At 38.1% G+C, this 20,821-nt stretch overlaps 1 protein-coding gene across 3 annotated transcripts in view; it reads right to left on the bottom strand.

Moving 5' to 3' along the window:
- Positions 1–255: 255 nt before the first annotated feature.
- The window catches only part of HMGCLL1 (3-hydroxy-3-methylglutaryl-CoA lyase like 1), a 131,012-nt gene continuing 110,446 nt past the window's right edge, over positions 256–20,821 (bottom strand). For all 3 annotated transcript variants that reach the window (XM_024754694.1, XM_024754693.1, XM_024754692.1), the window contains 2 exons: positions 4,670–4,795; positions 256–357 (listed from right to left, as the gene is read on the bottom strand). In XM_024754694.1, coding sequence (XP_024610462.1) covers positions 256–357; positions 4,670–4,795 — 228 coding nt within the window. The remainder of the gene's footprint in view (positions 358–4,669; positions 4,796–20,821) is intronic.

Here is a 20,821-nt window from a genome sequence, read left to right on the forward strand (position 1 = left end):
AGACTTTTCTCCAAGTTCAAAGCATGTCCACAAATTTTATTATTTAGCCCCGGCTTGCAATTCACCTGATGGCTGGTGTATCTTCCGGTCAATTTTTGTAATCTATCCAGCCTACTCTTTTTCAAAGTATCTCTTTTTTTCCCCCACTCTTGTCTATCACTTCACATTTCAGAACAAGTTGGCAGTAATGATTTTCAGATGAGTATCTGTAGCTGAAATGGAGCTCCTCAGCCTTAACTCACAAATGCATTCAAGTCAAGCGTTGAATGAGGCTTGTGCTACTTTAGAGTTTGTAGTTTTATTCACAGCTTTGCAGATGAAGTCACCAGCTTCCATCACTTTGTAAAGATTCACACCCTGGTGAGACAAAGATGACAGTGATACCAGGTGGGAAAGGGGGTTAAGGAGAAAGAAGACAAAACAGATTCCTTTTAATTGTATTAGTAGTTACTTAACCATTTAAAATTACTAAACAAAATGCTGTTCATTATTGATGGGGGGGTGGCATTTATCTCCATGAATTATGTAGCTTTAGATTTTTCTGCTTTATTAAAACATATCTTGAATCTGACCCTAGTATAAAACCATAGGCTAGTCACACCTGAATAACTCAGTGTAATTCGTGCTGATATCTAAACTCTACAAAGGACAACAGTGGAACCAGAAAGACTCTACAAAATATCAGTGAAGGGCAATGAAAGTGATAATCATTTGGAGGAGTTCAAAGATAAGGACTTAGGGGGAAAAAGAAACCCTCTTAGTATATCTTAGGATATGAAGAAACAAACCTGATAAAGCTGTAAGAAATATGGGAAAGATGAATGTATACTTTTTAACCATGTTCAGAAACACTCTTACTGGCATGAAATTGAAGGAGGTAGTCCAATAAAATGAAGTAGTATTTAGTACACATCTGGAACTTGTTTGCCTGAGAGGCTGTACTGTTTGAAAGCATAAGTAGGATCAACAAAGGCTTTGGTAAATCCATGGATGACAGATCGACAGTTGAGTATGAAGGCCAAGTTCAAGGCAGGCTCGGCATCTTGGGCTTGGTGGAGCCAAAGATCACCATCGAGGTTTCCACCCTGCACCTGTGCTGTCACATTTGCCCCATGTAATATTTCGTAAGCTCCAATGTCCTCCCTCAACTCAGACTAGAAACAACAGGGACTTAAAATCAAACAGACTCAGGCTCCCTTGCTATTAAGGAGTAGTTTTTAAAATTTATGTAAGTTTGTCGTTTTCGTAAAACAGACAAGTATAAATTCTCATAAGGGCTTTTCATACAAGTGATCAAAAAGAGATCATCATTTTAATATAGGTAGTTACTTCTCTCTAGAAACTTTTAGGGCACTGTTTTGTTTGTAGTTTACTTCTGTTTAAAAATCATCAAAGGGCTTCCCTGGTGGCGCAGTGGTTGAGAGTCCGCCTGCCGATGCAGGAGATACGGTTTCGTGCCCCGGTACGGGAGGATCCCACAAGCTGCGGAGCAGCTAGGCCCGTGAGCCATGGCTGCTGAGCTTGCGCGTCCAGAGCCTGTGCTCCACAACGGGAGAGGCCACAGTAATTTTCACTGTTTCTTTTTATTATGAAGTTGTTTTTAAGGTACTAACATGTGCTTTGGTTTTGTCATAGTAATGGTTTTGGGTGGAGTATCTGTTAGGCACATTTTGGTTTTACATCCTTAATCTAGTAATATGTAAATTTTGTAAATAATAAGCTACATGTGTGTCTTTCATTTCTGAATTACATCTAACAAAAGATAATAAGATTTTAGTCACCAGCATTCTTCTTTGCTTTCCAGTACCATTTATAGCAGTTACGCAGTGGGATTGGTTGGTATCGTACTAAAGGATTTTGTTTTGGCCTTCCTCTACTGTTTTATTTAATGAACAGATACCTTTATGAAATAATGTTGCATTTATTCTTAAATCTTTTAGCACTTAAACCAGGTGTTTAAATACGTCTCATGTACTATGATCCATTTTGGGGTTTCAAGAACTTCTCGAAGAATATGGTTTCTGTCTTGAGAGTGCCTGTGGTCAAGCAGGCAATATGGAGCCCTAAACAGGAAATCCAGTACTTCCACTAAAGTCACTGAGAGAGAGAGATGCTCGGATGATCATGAGGGCAGAGCTGCAGGGTAGTCAACCCACTGAGGAAAATGGTATGGAAACAAATGGAGAGGAGTGTGTCAGGGAAGGGTGCCAGGAAGGTAAATCCTAACCTGAGGCTTGTACGGACAGTATGAGTCCTTGAGAAGAAGTAAGAGGAATGAGGCGCTGTCAGCAGAGAAGAGTATGAGACATCTGAAAAATACCATGGGATACATGGAAAGTAATGGGCCGACGTGACTGGAAAAGGTATAAAAGGTGTAGAACACAGCCTTGCTTTTCAGAAAATGGGAATCCACTGATGAGTACCCAAGTGGGAGCAAGGGATATTCATATTTGTATTTTAGAGAAAATCTTTTATGGTAGCAAGGAGGATGAATTTAAAGGCAGTCTGAAGCCAGCAGACCAGTGTGGAGGATGAATATCCAGGAAAGAGATAAGAACTTGTGCTGACGTAGCTACAGCAAGGATAGTAAGGAAGGAACAAACAACCAAAATACTTTAGAAGTTGAAGCAGTAGCTCTTGGTAGTTGACTAGGCATGGGAGACATAGTGATACAGGTTGTACAGAGAATCTTGTCTTGTTGGCTGATATCCAATGTAACAACTGTCCTTGAACTGTGAAATTCTTAGGAATGGAGACATGGCTTATTTGCATTTGGACCCGCATGGCCTGACACATATAAGCAGAGTTCATATGTTGACTCAGCTGAGTTCAACCAAGTCATTTAAATCTTCAAGAAAGGATTTCTATGAATTGGGAGTTTGGGATCAGCAGATGCAAGCTATTATATACCGGGCAGATGAAACAACAAGGCCCTACTGTATAGCACAGGGAAATGTATTCAATATCCTGTGATAAACCATAATGGAAAAGAATATTAAAAAGAATATATATAGGCCTTCCCTGGTGGCGCAGTGGTTGAGAGTCCGCCTGCCGATGCAGGGGACACGGGTCTGTGCCCCGGTACAGGAAGATACCACATGCCGCGGAGTGGCTGGGCCCGTGAGCCATGGCCGCTGAGCCTGCGCGTCCGGAGTCTGTGCTCCGTAACGGGAGAGGCCACAATAGTGAGAGGTCTACGTACCGCAAACAAACAAACAAACAAACAAAACCCAGCTGTATAAGGTGCTATCTGCCAGGTGACCATATTCAATACTTTAATAAATTATCCAAAAGTCCAGTGTTTCATTAAATCTATTTAAAAAGAAAAAAAAAGAATATATATATAAAACTGAATCACTTTGCTTTACAGTAGAAATTAACACAACATTGCAGGTCAACTATACTTCAATAAAATAAATTTTAAGAAAAGAAAGTATTTCTACTTCTGTCACGGTCATACATTTCTAATGGAAATAATGGAAAAAATCAGGCTACTTTGTAATAGCTATTTCTAACCAGAGAAGAGAGGCTCCTGGTGTTTAGTGCCAAGCAGTATCAGTCTTTCACTGAACATTATTGAGGGTCTCTAGGCAACAGGCACCTGTGAATCAGCTGTCATACTATATTTCTGCCTGCAGGGGGACCTAGACACAGAAAGAAGATGGTTCTACATCTTCAGAGGAAGACACAAAGGTAGCCTGGAAACACGGAGGAGAGGAACCCAGCAGTGTGGGCCTCGGAAATCATCAGGGAAATGCTAGAAGGTGCGTTTTTGAGGATGGTGGTGCCTCATTTTCCAGGTGAAATCGAGTTAGGGCAGTAAGGCTATTCCAAGGAGTGGTGAAAGCAGGAGCAAGGGGTGGAGGTGAGAAACCGAATGCCACAGGGAAGGAGACTGCAGACAAGCTGGCTGCTGCAGGAGCATTGCTCAGTAGAACGAGGGAAGAGGAGAGAGAGGAGAGATGGAGAGGACAATTCCATTCTGCAATCCAGGTGATGCTTTACATCTCAGAAAACATTTTGAACTTCTGATAATCTGTGAACAGTTTTTTGCCTTTTATGTTTTATCCTTAAAAAAAAGAAAATCTGCCTTAGAGACTGGTAGGCCGTTTTAACAAGCATATGGCAAAACAAGGTACAAATTTTGATGGGTTATTATAGAGCATGTGACTTTTTCAGGTAGCACTTGTAAAGAGAATATTCTTGCTCACATGCTAAGTATTATTAAGCTCTGGTCCTACACTGGCCATTTTAAAAGTGCCCTGGGCTCTCTTTCAGAAGCCCTACTTGTCACCATGAGAAAATCAAGATCTTAGTTTTCCTCCAAGGAAAACAAAACAGCAAAAACAATAATCATAATAGCAAAGACAGGCTCAAATTTGCAAAGTGTGTGAAATCAAACTGGATACTAGATGAAAAAGGACTTTGGAGGTCATGAAGCACCATAAAAATGTGAAATGGTAGCATTATTGGTGATCTAACTATAGCAATAAGTTACTTTATAAAGCCCGCCCCAAGAATTTTTTATTGTATTTTCCCACTATGCATTTTAGCAAAGAGCAAAAGTGTAGTAAAACTTGAACTCAAAGTTGCTTCCCAAATCCAAGAAGCATTCCAATTTGAATCTGCAAGGAATGTATGAATATTAAAATATGCTAAATTAACTTACTGTCTTGACCCCCAGGCCATTAAGCATGTAGATCAAATCCTCAGTGGCTACGTTCCCAGAAGCACCTTTTGCATAAGGGCAACCACCTAATCCGGATACTGCAGAATCCACCACATTAATCCCCATCTGGAAAACAAATCCAAACACCCAAGGTTTGTCTCTTTATGGCATGTAAGTTGTTGCATCTCTAACCTGTTCCAAAGAGCAAATAAGGAAAATCTGAACCGTGATTCCAACCTATTCACTTACCCACCTGCTGCTAGAACAGTCCCCGAGGTGCTAATTTCTTTTCTGACTAATCTCATCTTTTAGGCTAACAGACACTCTGCTAAGGATCTCGGGAATGAGAATAATCTTAGATCAAAATTGAAATGGTGTTTTCATTGATAACAGAACAAAGGTAGGGGATGAAGACTGAAGTAAGATAAATACACACATGGGGTGTATTTTCCAACCTAATTTTGAGCTTTAGTCTAAAAACCTTATATAACCAACAGGAAAGATTTCCAACATCCTGACTCAAAATCAAGGTGCCTTCGAAGACAGACGGGGGTTGGGGGGGGGTGGAGAGCTGTCCTTATGTTTGAACTTGTATTTTGTGGGCTCAACGTATTCACTCAATTCATCCAATTTTTATTGAGCCATTACTTTATTTTGTGCACAAAACCCTGCTGTTTTGGGAGAAGTGAAGAGACATTTGAGAGGCAGGACATCCACCACTAACAATTGTAACAGCTCACATTTACTGGGTCCTCACTAAGTGCTGGATATTATTATTAATACCTCATGATACTAACTCACAATTCCCACACAAACCCAGGAGGTAGATACTCTTCCATCATCCCCAAATCACAGATGAAGAAACTCAAGTACAGAGAGATCACACATTTTGCCCAAGGTCACCTGTGTCTCCAGAGAATTCACATTCTGCTGTGATTTGTGGCCTCTGGAAACATGCAAGTTGGTTCATGTTATGAGTCTGGGGATATCCAAGGTGGAGATCTCTGTGGACTGGAAAAGTTGTGAAAGACATGAGCAAAAAAGGGTCTGAAAGGGACCCTGGGGATCAGATTTGAATAACATAAGAAGAGAGGCAAGCAGAGCAGCCCTCTCTGGAAAGGGACAATTGGGAAATCAGAAGCCATTAAGAGGCTAATCTGACTCTTCACTCCTGGACATTGAAGAAAAAGTAACATGAGCTCATCTAAAATGAGAAGTGCTGGGAAACAGAGCCCTTGGCCAATCTGCTAGATCAGCAGTTCTCAGTCACAGAAGCAGAATCACAAATGGCTGTTACATCCCCAGAGTTTCTGATTCTGGAGGTCTGGGCTGGGCCCTGAGAATTTGAATTTTTAACAAGGTCCCAGATGCTGTTCTCACTGCTGCTCTGAGGAATCATACTTTCTTTCTTTTCCCTTTACTTTTTTGATAAACTTTTTATTTTAGAATAGTTTTAAATTTTCAGAAAATTTGGGAAGAAAGTACACAGCATTTCCATACATTACACACAATTTCCCCTATTGTTCACATCTTACATCATTATGGTATATTTGTCACAACTAACGAACATATATAATATGTTATTATTAACTAAAGGCCACACATGATTCAGATTTCCTTAGTTTAGAAGCTAATGTCCTTTTCCTTTCCAGGAACTCATCCGGGTACCACATTACATGTAGTTGTCTTATCTCCTGCTGTGGCTGTGACACCTTCTCAGACATTCTTTGTCCTCATTGACCTTGACAATTTCGAATTGTTACTTGTCATGTGTTTTGCACAATGTCTTTCAAGGTGGGTATGTCTGATGTTTTCTCGTGGTTAGACTGGAGTCCTGAAGTTTTGTGAGGAGAGCAACACAGGGGAAGTGCCAGTCTTAACACATCATATCAAGGGTGCGTACTATATGGTTTACAACTGATGATGTTCACCTTGACCCCATGCCCCCTTTTCCATATGGCACTTTTTGGAAAAAAGTCACTATGTGCAGCTCACACCTAAGGAGTGGAAAATACCTACCTAAATTATTTAGAAATTTCCCATATGAGAGATTTGTCTATTCTCCCATATTTATTTATTTCTTCAAATATTTGTTTATATCAGTAGAGACTCATGGGTATTTATTTAATACTTTGGGTTGTAATCCAATATTCCTTTATACGTCTTGTCACTCATGTTGTTTGAGATTTAGCTGTTGGGAGCTCTTCAGGTGGCTCCTATCTCCTTTGACATGCCAAGGGGGCTGAACATTTTTTTAAATTAAAGTATAGTTGATTTACAATGTCATGTTAATTTCTGCTATACAGCAAAGTGATTCAGTTTCATATATATGTATATATATATACACACACACACACACACACACACACATTCTTTTTTATGTTCTTTTCCATTATGGTTCAAGGGGCTGCACAATTTTACTGTTCTGAATTTTCTCTGTTGAGAACTAGAATGTTTACTAAAGCTCCCAAGGTCAGAACCATAGTCCAAAAGCCATAGATGACTTTGGGACTAATGCAAAGTTTACAGATATAATTGGTTTGCTTCTGTACCTCCATTTTTCCTCATTATACTACTCAACATGGGAAGGTGGCAATGGCTCTTCTTCCTTTATCACGACCTCTCTCAAAGCTCAATCATATTTGGGTGTTAATAACTGACCAGCTAAAGTACTGGTCCATTTAGGACAGTCTACATTTGCAGTGAATCAAAATAGTAAGTTTAAAGAATTATGCTCTAGGAGTGAAATCTGTGGAATTGTCCAGTTGTTGGAAAAGACAAAGGTTCAGACACTGAGCTCATCTCTGGAAGTCTGCCAGGACATCAAATAGGCAGAGGCATTCTTCACCTATAGGTTAATATTTATCTATTCAGTAGAATTGAATCTATCACTCCAGGACAAAGAGGTTTCAGTGGTTCCCCATCCTTACCAATTATAATCACCTGGGGACCTTTTAAAACTAACAGCCAAGTTTCTCCCCAGAATCTTTATCTAGGAATGGGGCCAAGCATTGGTATCTCTTTAAAGCTCCCTCCGGAGATCTCTTGTGTAATTAAGTGTGGGAACCCCTGAGGTAAGGTTCTCATCCATCTCTGACTTTATCAACTGTGGGTATGAGTCAGCTTTCATTTAGAGATGCTCTGTACCCTGAGGCAGCAAAGAGTTAATCAGGACAGATCAACTTTTCAAGAAAACCTGTTTTTGAAAGAACACCCCAAAAAGTATGAGGTAGTGAATGTCAGCAGTACCAGCATGAGAGGTGAAAGATGGCTTCAGTCTACCACGAGGGCTTATGATTAGTGCAATTTTCTGTATGTGCATTAGACTTTGATAAACATCAATGACAAAAAGGAGGTGTTGTTGGAGCTGAAGGTAAACAAGAAAACTTAAACTGGTAGGAAAATAACCTGGAACATTTTTTCTGTTGAGCAATTAACTAGTAATTAGTCTTAATTGCCAATATCCATTATCCTAGAAATTTCTATCAAAAAAGTACTTCCTAGGAATATTTCACAAATTCTCAGTAAATAATAAGGTAAGAAATAAAAACAAATAGATATATATGGATGAGTGTATGTGTGTCACTCATGAAACACACCCCTTATATATAGATTCATTACAGTATGTTTTATATGAATAAAAATTTGAAAACCAGCCAAATGTCTGTAATGGGGACTAATTTAAATTAATTAAGGTGTAGCTGTAAAATGGAATGATAAATGCTACGTAAATGCATAGTTAAGGGAAAGAAACAGATTACAGGACATTATAATGGTGTATGGAACCATAATCCCATTTTCTAAAAAAAAAAAGGTAGAATTTGGATGATATACCAAAATGCCAACAGCAGTGATCACTGGGTGTGTGACCCTAGGTAATTTATTTTATTTTAATTCTGTTTGTCTTGTTTTCTAATGGCCCCACAATGAATGTAATTACAAATATAATTAGAAAAAGAAAAAGAAAGGTTTCTGCAAACTGTAGCCTGTCCTAGAATGACAGTAAATAAATGAAAATGAGAATAAATAAACCTACGACTGAGTTTATTGACCAACAATTTATTTTGCAACTAACTGATCTTTCTAGGATTTAAGTGTGCAGGGCTAATCTGTGTGCATAATTTCGTAAAGGCAGACGTGATCTGGGTGAAAGCCTCCCTGGAAAATGGTCCTTCCCTCTTTCCTACCATCACATTTGCTCTGGAACAGATTATATTTCTGTGAGTGCTAGTCACAAATCAATTGAATCAATTCTAAGAGCAGTATGTGGATTTAAAATTTCAATAAGCAAATTTAAAGAGAGTTTATTAAAGTATACCTTAGCTGTGAAGGAGAATATTAAGATATGTGTTCCTTTTAAAGTCTCTTTTCAAAAAAAAATCACAGTACTTTAAAAATAGAACTTTCTACATAATATCCTCTCAATTCTGTCCTCTATCAAATGTGCAATTGTGTTCCCCAGAAATACATATCTTCTCAATGGATAGTGTTACCCATACACTAAGTTAGATAACGTTATTTTGGAACAAGCTGCTTTGTAAATTTCTAGTCATAGTCATCTAAGAAAATTTGATTTCACTGTGTATGTTTTCTTTACCTCGACTTCCCTATTCCATTAGAAACGGTACATATTATGATGTAAACAAGTTTTTAACAGAGCAGGAAGAAAAACATTATTTCTTCTCTGTTGTTTATGGTAAATAGAAGAAACATGTATTTATGTTTGCTACTGAAATCATAGTATTATAGAAAATGCATTGCTATAATATCCTCATGTATTTGATAATAGTAGATGGGTTGCATAGCTTATATTATCATGCAAGAGACTGCATTAAAAGATTAGTCTTAGATATTTCCTTTCCCATGTCTCCAAATCTAAAACACTGCTTTTCAGATGGTCAGATTCCTGGCGTCTGTGTGTGTGTGTGTGTGTGTGTGTGTGTGTAAACACACAAGCACAAATGGTTTTCTGCACCATACAGTATGTTGCAAAACAAAGCATTTGGGTTTTGTTTTGAAGGAAATATCTTCAGATTAATAACCACAAGATGGCGATGTAACACCAAAATCCACCAAGTTAAAGTCGAGCATTGAACTGCCACTGTGCTCCAACCCAGAAACAGCAAATACGTAAGTAAATAGCTTTATATTATGCAAATAAATATTTTGTTACCTCTAAAATAAGGAAAATTTTACTAATGGTGTGTAGCACATCATCTGTGGTTCAATGTAATCAGTATATTTTTTATTATTCTTCCTTTGATTTGAACATGTTTATTGAGCATGTTCTATGTGCTAGGGACTTGGAATACATACAAAGCTCTGTAGCTCATGGAGATTAGTGTTAGAAATTAATATTACTATACATTTTGTCTGTCACTGAGAAATAGTTCACTATTGCCAAATGAGAAACGATTCACTCTAGAACTCAGGGAGCTAATTCTCCCTAAAATGAAACGAATATGGAACTCAAAGGGTGGAGGTGACTTTGGCTTCCATTTCCCTCAAAGCTCATGACCAAAGCTATTAACACAGTGACCCAGGTTATGAAAAGCCTGGTGAGTGCGGTTATGGGCTCCATCTGCTTGAGCTCCCAGACGTGTACTTGGACTTAAGGCTGAGGAAAATGGATAAAATATGAGTGACCACTTCTTCTGGAAAATTGCAAATTAGCTGTAGATATAACACGAGCATTATCACTCTGTACTACAATCTCAGGTGAGCTATGAGGAGAGTTAACTTTGTTAATTTTACATAGTGCTTGGATGCCCAGATCATGCTGATACAATAACTGAAAGTATCATCTCGACTTTTTCTCGTGCTGTAAGAACTTATTCTCCAAACACAACTGAGAAATATGATAAGAAGAGGAGTCAAAGAAATCATTTTCCAAAACATATAATCGTCCATATATGTCTGATTTCAAAATATTTAATGAAATCTACAATTTTACGTATTGAAGTTAGTAAAGTATTAAGGAACATGTAGAAGAATTTTGGCAATGTTATTTTTTGAAATGATGTCTACTTTTTTTGCCAAGACCAAATTTTTCTTTAGAAATCTGTAATAATGTTACATTTGAATTAAAATAACAAGTGAATCTCTTACAGGGAAATTACTCATTGTGGGGATTTAAGTTACTCATGAGGAAAAAGGCAAATATTCATGAAGGATAAAATATTACAAATATACTCATTTTTCTAATATTTTTCCCTTCAACTTGTTCCTCACAGCTAATATTCCCTCCAACAGAGGATTGTAATTACCCACATGTGATGAGCTACTTCTCCCTCAGCAGCCAGACCAGTGTCACTAGTGGGTCACAGCACTCTTTCCAGGGAGCCCAGATCTTGCTCTGAGATGCTACTCACCCAGAACTCTAAAGAATTACCATATATGGAGTTTTGGTACCAACTACTTGCCATTCATGTGTACTGTGAACATACCATGCTTTGTAAACCACAGATAGTGAACCATTGGCATGCATGAATAAAGCCCAGTGTTTTCATACACTGAAGTTATACACCAAAATTGGTATGTAAATCATGATACCTTGCTGTTGGGGGTGAGTAAGCTAACGTGATGGATTATTAACGCTTTCATAGACCATCTCTTGTCTTTGAAAAGGGTTTCCTGCACGTTTCACTCCTCCCTGCCTTACCACACATAATGAGATAGATTATATTTGTACTTTCATGTAGTATATTTCAAACTGAGATAGAAATGGGGGTGTGTACATAGAAGGAAATAAGGAAATGGAAAAACATAAGAAAATTCTCAATTTCAGTAGACTGAGAAATAATAAATACTATTAGTGAACATTGATTGAAGGCTTATTATATCACAGGTACTGCACCACATACTTCACATATGAGAAAACTCCACAAAATCATGGTAAGTGGGCAGTAATTCATGCTCATTTACTGATGAGGAAACTGAGGCTTAGAGACGGGAAGTGACGGGCCGTGCTTCACACAGTTAGTATGAGACAGAGTTTAACAGGTATAACATTTGTGTGCTACTGTTCAGTATTAATAGTTAACTGACTATGTGCTAATTAAATGCCAGTTGCATTACTAAACACTTTACACACCTGGTTGCATTTAATCCTTATAACAACTCCAGGGGGAAGGGTGTGAATTAGGAAGAGAGCCATTGACAAATCAAAAGACTTCATTTTCTGAAGATGTGGTACATATATGCAATGGAATACTATTCAGCCATAAAAAGAATGAAATAATGCCACTTGCAGCAACATGCATGGACCTACAGATTATCATACTAAGTGAAGTAAGTCAGAGAAAGCCAAATATCATATGATATTACTTACATGTGGAATCTAAACAACAATACAAATGAACTTATTTACAAAACAGAAACAGGCTCTCAGACTTCAATAGCAAACTTATGGTTACCAAAGGAAAAGTGGCAGGGGGTGTAATATTAGGAGTTTGGGATTAACATATACACACTACTATATATAAAATAGATAACGAACAAGGACCTACTGTATAGCACAGGGAACTCTGCTCAATATTCTGTAATAACCTACATGGGAAAAGAATCTGAAAAAGAATGGATATATGTATATGTATAACTGAATCACTTTGCTGTATACCTGAAACTAACACAATATTATAAATCAAGTATACTCTAATTTAAAATAAAAATTAAATTAAAATTTTAAAAGGAGACTGAAAACAACAACAACAGAAACTCAATTTTCTCATCATACTTTCTTCAACTCTCTGAAAAAGTTTCTACACAACTCAACATTATCAAGAAATTGAGAAAGTAAAGGATTGTTGTCCCAATGGTTGTATTTCTAGGAAGCTAGCCCAAGAAAATAGCCAGAAATGTTAATATAGACTTATGTTCAAGGATGACTATTCTTTGTATTATTATTTGTAACAGTGAGAAAAAAGCCTGTAAATGAAATGTACAACAGTAGGGGAATAGTTAATAAGTTATGTAAGACAGTTATGAGACAATTAAATGGTTTTGAAGAATAAATAATGGTATGGAAAAATGCTGATAAGAAAATGGAAGATAAAAGAGGAAAGTAACTATATTTGCTATAAGTCATTTGTATTTCCAGATTGTTAACAACTATCTGTAATAAATATATACCACTTGTAATTAGTACAAATGAGCCATATTAATAAATGTGTACCCTTCTTTCTCAATCATTTCCTTCTTCTGCCAGGTCAACACCCCAAAGTACACTGGTTGACCTCAGGCTCTATTTTCTCATTTCCTGGGTTCAATCCAAACCCTACAGATGACTCCTCTCAGAATCATCTCCTCTTTTCTGTGTGTGAGTGGATATCACTGGCTCCCATGGGCACTCCTTCAGTTACCATCCATGCTCTCCAATCTACTGGCACAAAATAAAATACAGATTTCTGTGCCTTACCCAAAAATCTGAATTTTTTTCTTGTAAAGCCCAAGTATATGCAACTGTTTCAAACTCCAAGGTGACTTTTATGGATAATAAAGTTTGAAGATCTCTAAACTTTCAGTTTAGCGGTTCATCTGTAGCAGACAGTACTGGCTTTTCACCAAAAAAATCTGTCTCCTCTTCTTCTGGGACTCAGCTAGACAACATTACCTAACTGCCCTTCTGTGTAGGTGAGGCTGCATGATGTGGGTTAGCCAATGGCATGAGAGCAAAGTGATGCAGGCCATTTCCAGAACAAGTCCTTTCAGAAACTATGCGTCTTCTTCCTTTTTAATAGTCAAATGCCCATGACAATGAGGCCTGAGGGAATGGTGTAGCCACAAAATGGAAAAAGCCAGGTCCCTGAGCGAACACCTGGAGGAAAGATGCCCGCTGCCAGGAACATGTGCAGTGGACCATCTAATGAGTGAGGAACAAACATCCCTGTGTTTGAGCCATTATTTATGTTGGGGGGTTCAGGGTCTGTTATATCAGCATACCCAAGTAGAACTAATACACTAACTGATATGGTTGGATTAAAATCTGCTAGCTATTTTCTATATGCTCTCTTTGTTCTATGTTTTGTTTTTCTTCTTTTTCTATCTTTTGTTAATTGAGCATTTTTTATGACTCTATCTCTTCCTTAATATTTCTACCTCTTCTTTAAGTTGTTGATTAGTTACCCTACGCTTTATAGTATAACTTAATACAATTAAATTAATATTATTTAATTAATAATAGCCTACTTTCAAATATCTATGCCACATGGAGGGAAGGATCTTACAGTATTACATATAATATATTCTCAATTCCTTCCACCCATCCCTGGTGTTACTGTTTCCCTACCTTTTACTTTTACATGTGTAAACTCACAATACCTTGCTACTTTTTTTCCTTTAGACAGTCGGTTATCTCTTAGAGCAATTAAAAATAAGAAAAAAGTAATTTCATCTTGATTTATTTCATTTCTGAGTTCTCTGAAGGAACTTGTTTAGAAAAGAAGATCAGAGATTCAAATCCTGGTATTTAGTCAACACTCACTTTTTGGAATTAGAAGGGAGATGAATTAGTGCAGGGGGAAGTTCAGTGTCATAGGACAGGGTAGAAATTTCCCTAAATATACCACAGTGACGAATGCTGAAGGTAGTTAAAGAAAATGAGACCAGAGAAAATTTATTGGATTCATGCCATTGACAAAGGTTGAAATGGGTCATTTCAGCAGAGATAGAACAGGAGTGAGGTGGCAATAGATTCAAAAACAGAGAACCTACAGCCTTGTGCTTTCAAGATCAGTTTCAGGAGACAGACTTCTGCTTGAACCTGCTCTGCCACCTGTTAGCTGTGCGATCTGGAGGATGTTACTTTACCTCTCTGTTCCCCCAGCTGTAAAATGAATTTAATAGTACTGATTCACGGGCTTGTTCAGGATACAATGTGATGTTCCACGGAAAGCGCACATCCCATAGCTTGGTACATAACATGTGAGAAGTCTTGGCTTTCACAAGTATATGACAAGGATATAGAGGCAGACGGAGGATGTGTGTGTGACAAATGAAGAAGAGAGTTGGGGCAGATTTCAGTGTGGAAGTATGCAAATGGAGAGACAGGTGAGTTGGCAGCCATGAAGGATAGGGTTCACTGAATGGGGGTAAAGGATGAGGCTGCACTAGAGGAGAAAATTAGCCAAAAAAGCCTTAGGGAGGTGGGGATGAGTTTGAGGTTAGGGCAGAAACATAGAGCTGAGCCAGGAAATTAATAGATAAAACTGTGCCATGAGGTAGGGCAAAAGGAGAGGACAGACAGAGTGCCAGAGACTCTTAAAGGGACAGTGACCCCAAAGCTTCCAAGGAAAATCAACAGTCAATCTTCTCAGAAACACAGTAACTGAGTTCATCGGCTGAGAGTCCTGGAAAGAGTTGACCATCTCATTCCAGCTCCTCGTAGACCCAGCCTTTCCCCGCTCCCATGATGCTCTCAACGTGTGGAGAAAAAGTGATGAATGGAGACAATGGTAACAAAGTGAGGGGGAAGAAAATGGGACACAGATGGATAACTAACACTGTGTAAATATTAAAGATTTTGCACCTATAAAGGTAGAAGTCACCATGTATTTTAGTCAAAATCCCTTATACGATTAATTGATTAGTGGATTGATTCTGGTTTAAAGGGAAGGAGCTAAGCCCCAGAGCTCTTAGGGGTTTCCCCAAAGTCGCAGAGGTCTTTGGCGGTGGAGACGGGTCTAGAATTCAGGCCTTTATGCTTCTGGAGTTGCACTGGTAGGAGATAAGTAATTTCCAGTTCCAAAATGGATGTTAGTGGGAGGCCTGCCTAATATTGTGAAAATATAACTAAATGTTCAGAAAAGAAAAAAGAACATTAAGAGAGAAAAAAAAAAGAAGAATTGAAAACACAGTGGTGCTGACAAAGAACTAACAGCGTTATCAATACTCACAAACCAGACAGGGCTTGTGATAATGGAAAGATTACACCTTTTTATTTTCTTTTTAAAGTCAAAGCAGCAAGCAATATACATTAGCATAATGAGGTCAAGAACTTCACGCTACCTCACTCCATGATACCCTCAGTATACGGCATAATACCTAGAACAGAACAAGTTACTATTCAAATGTTTTTGAAAGTGTAATTGAACAAATTCAAATATCTTGAAGAACAATTGCAGGATCAAGGCCTGAGTGCAAGTATGACTACATATGGTGTGAACTGAACTTGATCTAATCCAACTGGAGACACAGAACGATGCTCTGAGGATAGCAAAATCAATGAGCCATGTCAGTGGATCACTACCTACTTTTCTCCCTAAACCTTCTTCTCTTGGAAATGCCATAAAGATAAGTTTATGGCACCTACTTGTTTGTTTGCTCAGTGACTCTTTGTTAATCTTGGCGGCAGCTGTTGGAACCAAAATTGAGTCAGTCACAGGCTCCTCCCCCAGAATGTGGCACAGAGACAAAGACAGATTCTGTCTTTCTAAGAGGTGAGATGTACAGCACATGAGCTATGGACAAGCAATTTTTTCCATGGGCGACAAGCAGCAGAGTAATTTGGTCTGTAGGAGGGTGTGGAATAAAACATTCGAATTAGAGAAATGCCACCTGAATTCCAGGCAGCTTTTTGGTCCTTCCTGAGATCCAGCTTCATTTCCTCCCCACCTCTGTTTTTTTGTTTTTGTTGTGTGTGTGTGTGTGTGTGTGTGTGTATAGTCATCTTTATTAAGACATCTAGATTCTCATGGGTGTCTGCTTTTCTCTCATTAGAAAATCCACGGTTTATTTGAGAATGGTAAAAAGGGACACTATCTTAGTGTCATTAGGACAAGTTTTCACCTCATAGGAAACCTGAAAGGGGCTCTGGGCCTCCCAGGTCACCAGACTGCCTTAACAGACCTGCCCACACTCAAGTATCTTCTGGAATTCCTTATAAATTTCAATGGGCACCCAGGCAACAGAACATTCTATTACTCTGCTGTATTTTAAGGTGCAGGTCCAGGGTTAAATATTGTGTCCAAGCTTAACATTTTAAAATTGTCCAGGTTTATTTTCCAAAAATAGTGTATTACTCACTTTACCAATCTCCGTACCAAATAAAGGATCCCAAAGCATTAAATGATAACCACAAAGAAGTTCAGTGAGGCTCCTCTTCTCTCCCCAAATCAAATTATTTGGAATCCCAAGCAAATGCTAGTACCACAAATGCAAGGCAGTAGTCTTTCCCAAAAAGCTCCACCTTTGTTTCTGAAATAACATTTAATGAGAGCTGTGCCAAGTAAACCATGTAGTAATCCTAGGAAGTACATACTATTATTATCATCCTCATTTTATATGTAGGAAACTTGAGCCACAGAATGTTTACTATGACCACACATAGTGCCACATATTGGCTAAGTGGTGAGAGCTGAGATTCAGAATCGAGTGGGAAGGCTTCCAAATCTCTGCTCTTTGCTTGTCTTATTCCTTTAAGAGGTTTTCGTGACACACCCCTATATCCTCATAATACAGTCTCTTTTTTGCTTAAGGTAGCTTGAGTTGGCCACTGTTGCTTGGAAACAAAGAGTAGTAACTAACACATCATTAAGTTAATGACCTGGCAGACCAGATATTCATAAATACAAAGAACTACAATGCAAAGTAGAGTGTGGTAGCTATTATGAAAATTATAAACGAAGCTGTCAGACACATCAGTGAGATGGTTTCTATATTTCATCATGAAGCAAGGTTGGGTGGGGTACGGTTAAAAGTTTGATGACTAGTTTGGCTCTGAATTGGGCCTTGAAGGATGTTGACAAGTGGGGGATGGTGATGGAAGGGATATTCTACAGGGAGGAAACAGCTTGAGAAAATACACAGATGATGAACAGGCCAAGGGTACACTGAGATTTTAATGAGACTTTTATTGTAGGGAGTGTTGGGGTGTGGATGGAGTACAGCTCCTAATCATGAGAGGCCTTGGATGCCTTTCTGTACGAGCTAAACTTTATTCTCTAGAAAATAAAGACCTACTTAAAGTTGATGAATAATCGTGCCATCATCAGCATTTTGTTTCAAGCAGATTTCGGTAGCAAGGGAGCAATAACTGAGAAGGATAAAAGGCTGAGAAATATCTAAGTAGAAATACTAGTCAGAAAATTAGTGCAATGCATCCAGTCAATGGTGGTGAGTATTTAAAGTGAAGCAAAAGTGTAAAAAAAAAAAAAGGGGGTTTTGTTAAGGAATAAATTTGAGATAAATTTATGAGATAAAATGGTGTCTAAATAAATGAAGACTAATAGTAGATAACATACAAAGTAAAGTAAGGCAGAGAAAGACAAATATATGATATCACTTATATGTGGAATCTAAAAAGATGATACAAATAAACTTATTTACAAAACAGAAACAGACATAGAAAACGAACTATGGTTACCAAAGGGGAAAGGGGGGATGAATTAGGAGTTTGGGATTAGCAGATACACACGACTATATATAAAGTAAACAACAAGGACCTACTGTACAGCACAGGGAACTCTACTCAATATTTTGCAATACCCTATAAGGGAAAAGAATCTGAAAAAATATATATATTCAGTTTTATATATATATATATATACACACACACACACACACACACACACACACACACACACACACACACATATATATATATACACACATATATATATATGTATATACATATATATGAGGTGTCGTTAACAGAAGCCCTGTGATTTCTAGCTTAATAGCTAAGTGGAGGGTGCTCCATGAATGGGAATCATCAACTCTAGCGGAAGGTAGAAGCTGCTTTCTTGAAAATCATCATAGATAGAGAAAACTGGATATTTAATACATAATGTTTCTTAAAGCCTTCGTGATTGTTCCAAACTAACTTTAATTCCTTTCTAAATCTTTCATTACATACCCATTTCCACTTGCTTGTCTGCTTTGGGGATGATCTCATGGATTGGTAATGCTCAAACTCATGATTCAGTATTCTTATAACTCAAAGTATTGGGCTCCATGGGGCAGTAAAAGAATTTTAAAAGATATAACCATGTGCTTTCTGGGACCCTGAGAAGAGTCCAAGGCTCCTCCTCTCTGCTGAGTACCAGGGATGTGGTTGTGGGTAATGTGTGACAGAAATCCCAGACACATTTAGAGGAGCCCCAGAACAGAAGGGACTGGTTCTGCTTCCAAAAGGGTGGGCTGGAGCGGGATTACAAGACTCAAGAATCTCCCATCCAGCTGTGGGATGTCAGGGCAGCAAAGGCTAAGTGAGGTGCCTGGCAAGTGGGACTCAAGGCAGCTGGAAAGACAATAGGGCACTCACGCCTGGCATAGGAAGCATACAACAATTTCTCATTTTCCCCAGTGGGGCTGAGAGATCACTGGTGGGCAGGAAGGAACTAGGATCATGACCAGGAAGGTTCAGAGAATAGGCCAACATCCACAAACCATGGTCACAGTACCATCACAAGGACAAAAGATAAACAGGCTAGATAACTCCATCTCAGGGCAACAAGGGAGGACTAAGATGCCATCAGACCAGGTGACCCTTGCCCCATGGCAGGATGATACTTCAGCTCCCATCAAACTTAGCTCTCCTGTAGGAACGAGAGGAAAATGTGTGCAGGAGAAACTTGAGACACTATTTTAAATAAGAAATGACTGAGCTGATTAACAGTAAGCTGATGAATGTATTCAGCCATTTATTAGGAGATATTCACTTGGGGGCATTTAAATGGACGGATTCATTAAACTGGACATTGTCATATATTTACATGGATAATAGGGTTTAAAATATTTTATAATATTATTTCACTAAGTATTACCACCCACCTCTTTATTGTTCATTTTAAATAGCTCAAGTTCAACTTGATTTCTAAATGAGTTACCAAGGATCTTGCTTACGCTAGAGCCACCATGATCAAAATATCTCACAAGATAGTTATGGTAACAATGGTATTAATTTTTCTAAGCAGTGAATACAACTTGAAAAAAGAGAAAAAGCTGAGTACACATGAAATCAAGAATGGATTTCTCCCCAGTTAAAGCCAGTTATTCAAAAAGTTGAGAAAACAAAAGTAGGTATAATTACAGTTAAATATATAGGAGATGAAGGAGGTTTGGAGCCAACCAACATATCTGGAAAACATGATACAACTAGTGTTTGAGGCATTTGTGAGTATTTATCTTGGGTAAAAATTCAGAGGTAGATGATGGTTATAGTTACATAGTTCAAGATCATTACATGGGCAAAAAAATAGACATATTCTGTATAATTCTAGAGGAAAATAGGCAGAGGTAGATTTTGGTTGATATGAAAAATAACTCTCTAGCCTTTCAAAGCTCCCCAAACTTAAATGAGCTCACTCTCAAAATAATGATCTCCCTGCCACTGAAGGTATTAAAAGACCATCTAAAGGTTGTAGAAGGAATCTCTTCTATGGTGACTGAAGCTTATTGACTTTGATTGTTCCTAGGGTTTTATCCAATCCTAAGGCTTTCTACAAATGCATGTTGAATGTAGCTTGTTCAATAACATCTAATTCTGTCATACAGCTATAAACATAGCCAAATAAAAATAAAATTAAGGGCTTCTGCTATTGTAGTTGAGACAACACATCACTGCTGTAGGTCCATTCCTTGGAACATATGACAGGAAAATTCTAAGCAAGACAGTGACTTCTTGGGAAGGCCACATGCCATAAGCCTCCAGATGGCATCCAACTGGGATGTCCAGTGCTAATAGCCAAGAAAAAGTCATATAAAACACAGTTTTAAAAGAAAAACACTTGTTGAAGATACTCCTTAAAGGTGCCAAACCCACACATACTTGGTATTTGTGGCCAGGCTGCCAAATACCATAGACATATAAAAGCTTCCACATGACCTGTAACATATTTTAGGATTTTTTTAACTTTAATACTTCTAAGTACCTAAAATTCAATGCCACCATTTGTTAAGAATGAAAGTAGAAAAGCAGATGGAAATCTTGAGATCTGAGTCCAATTCAAAAGCTATTTCCCTCACTGGCAAGATAACATTCAGAGAAAAAAAATCACTTATAAGATATACAGGAAAATATACCAAATATCAATCATGAAAAAACAAAACAAAACAAAACAGATTGGCCAAATATCTTCTCTGGGCAAGAATACAAGTTAGGCTTCTCAGCTTTCACAACAGAACAAGAAAAGTGCCATCTGCACCTCTGTTCTC

Source organism: Neophocaena asiaeorientalis, unplaced genomic scaffold, assembly GCF_003031525.2.
Source record: "Neophocaena asiaeorientalis asiaeorientalis breed wild unplaced genomic scaffold, Neophocaena_asiaeorientalis_V1.1 scaffold319, whole genome shotgun sequence".
In the NCBI taxonomy this organism is placed as follows: domain Eukaryota; kingdom Metazoa; phylum Chordata; class Mammalia; order Artiodactyla; family Phocoenidae; genus Neophocaena; species Neophocaena asiaeorientalis.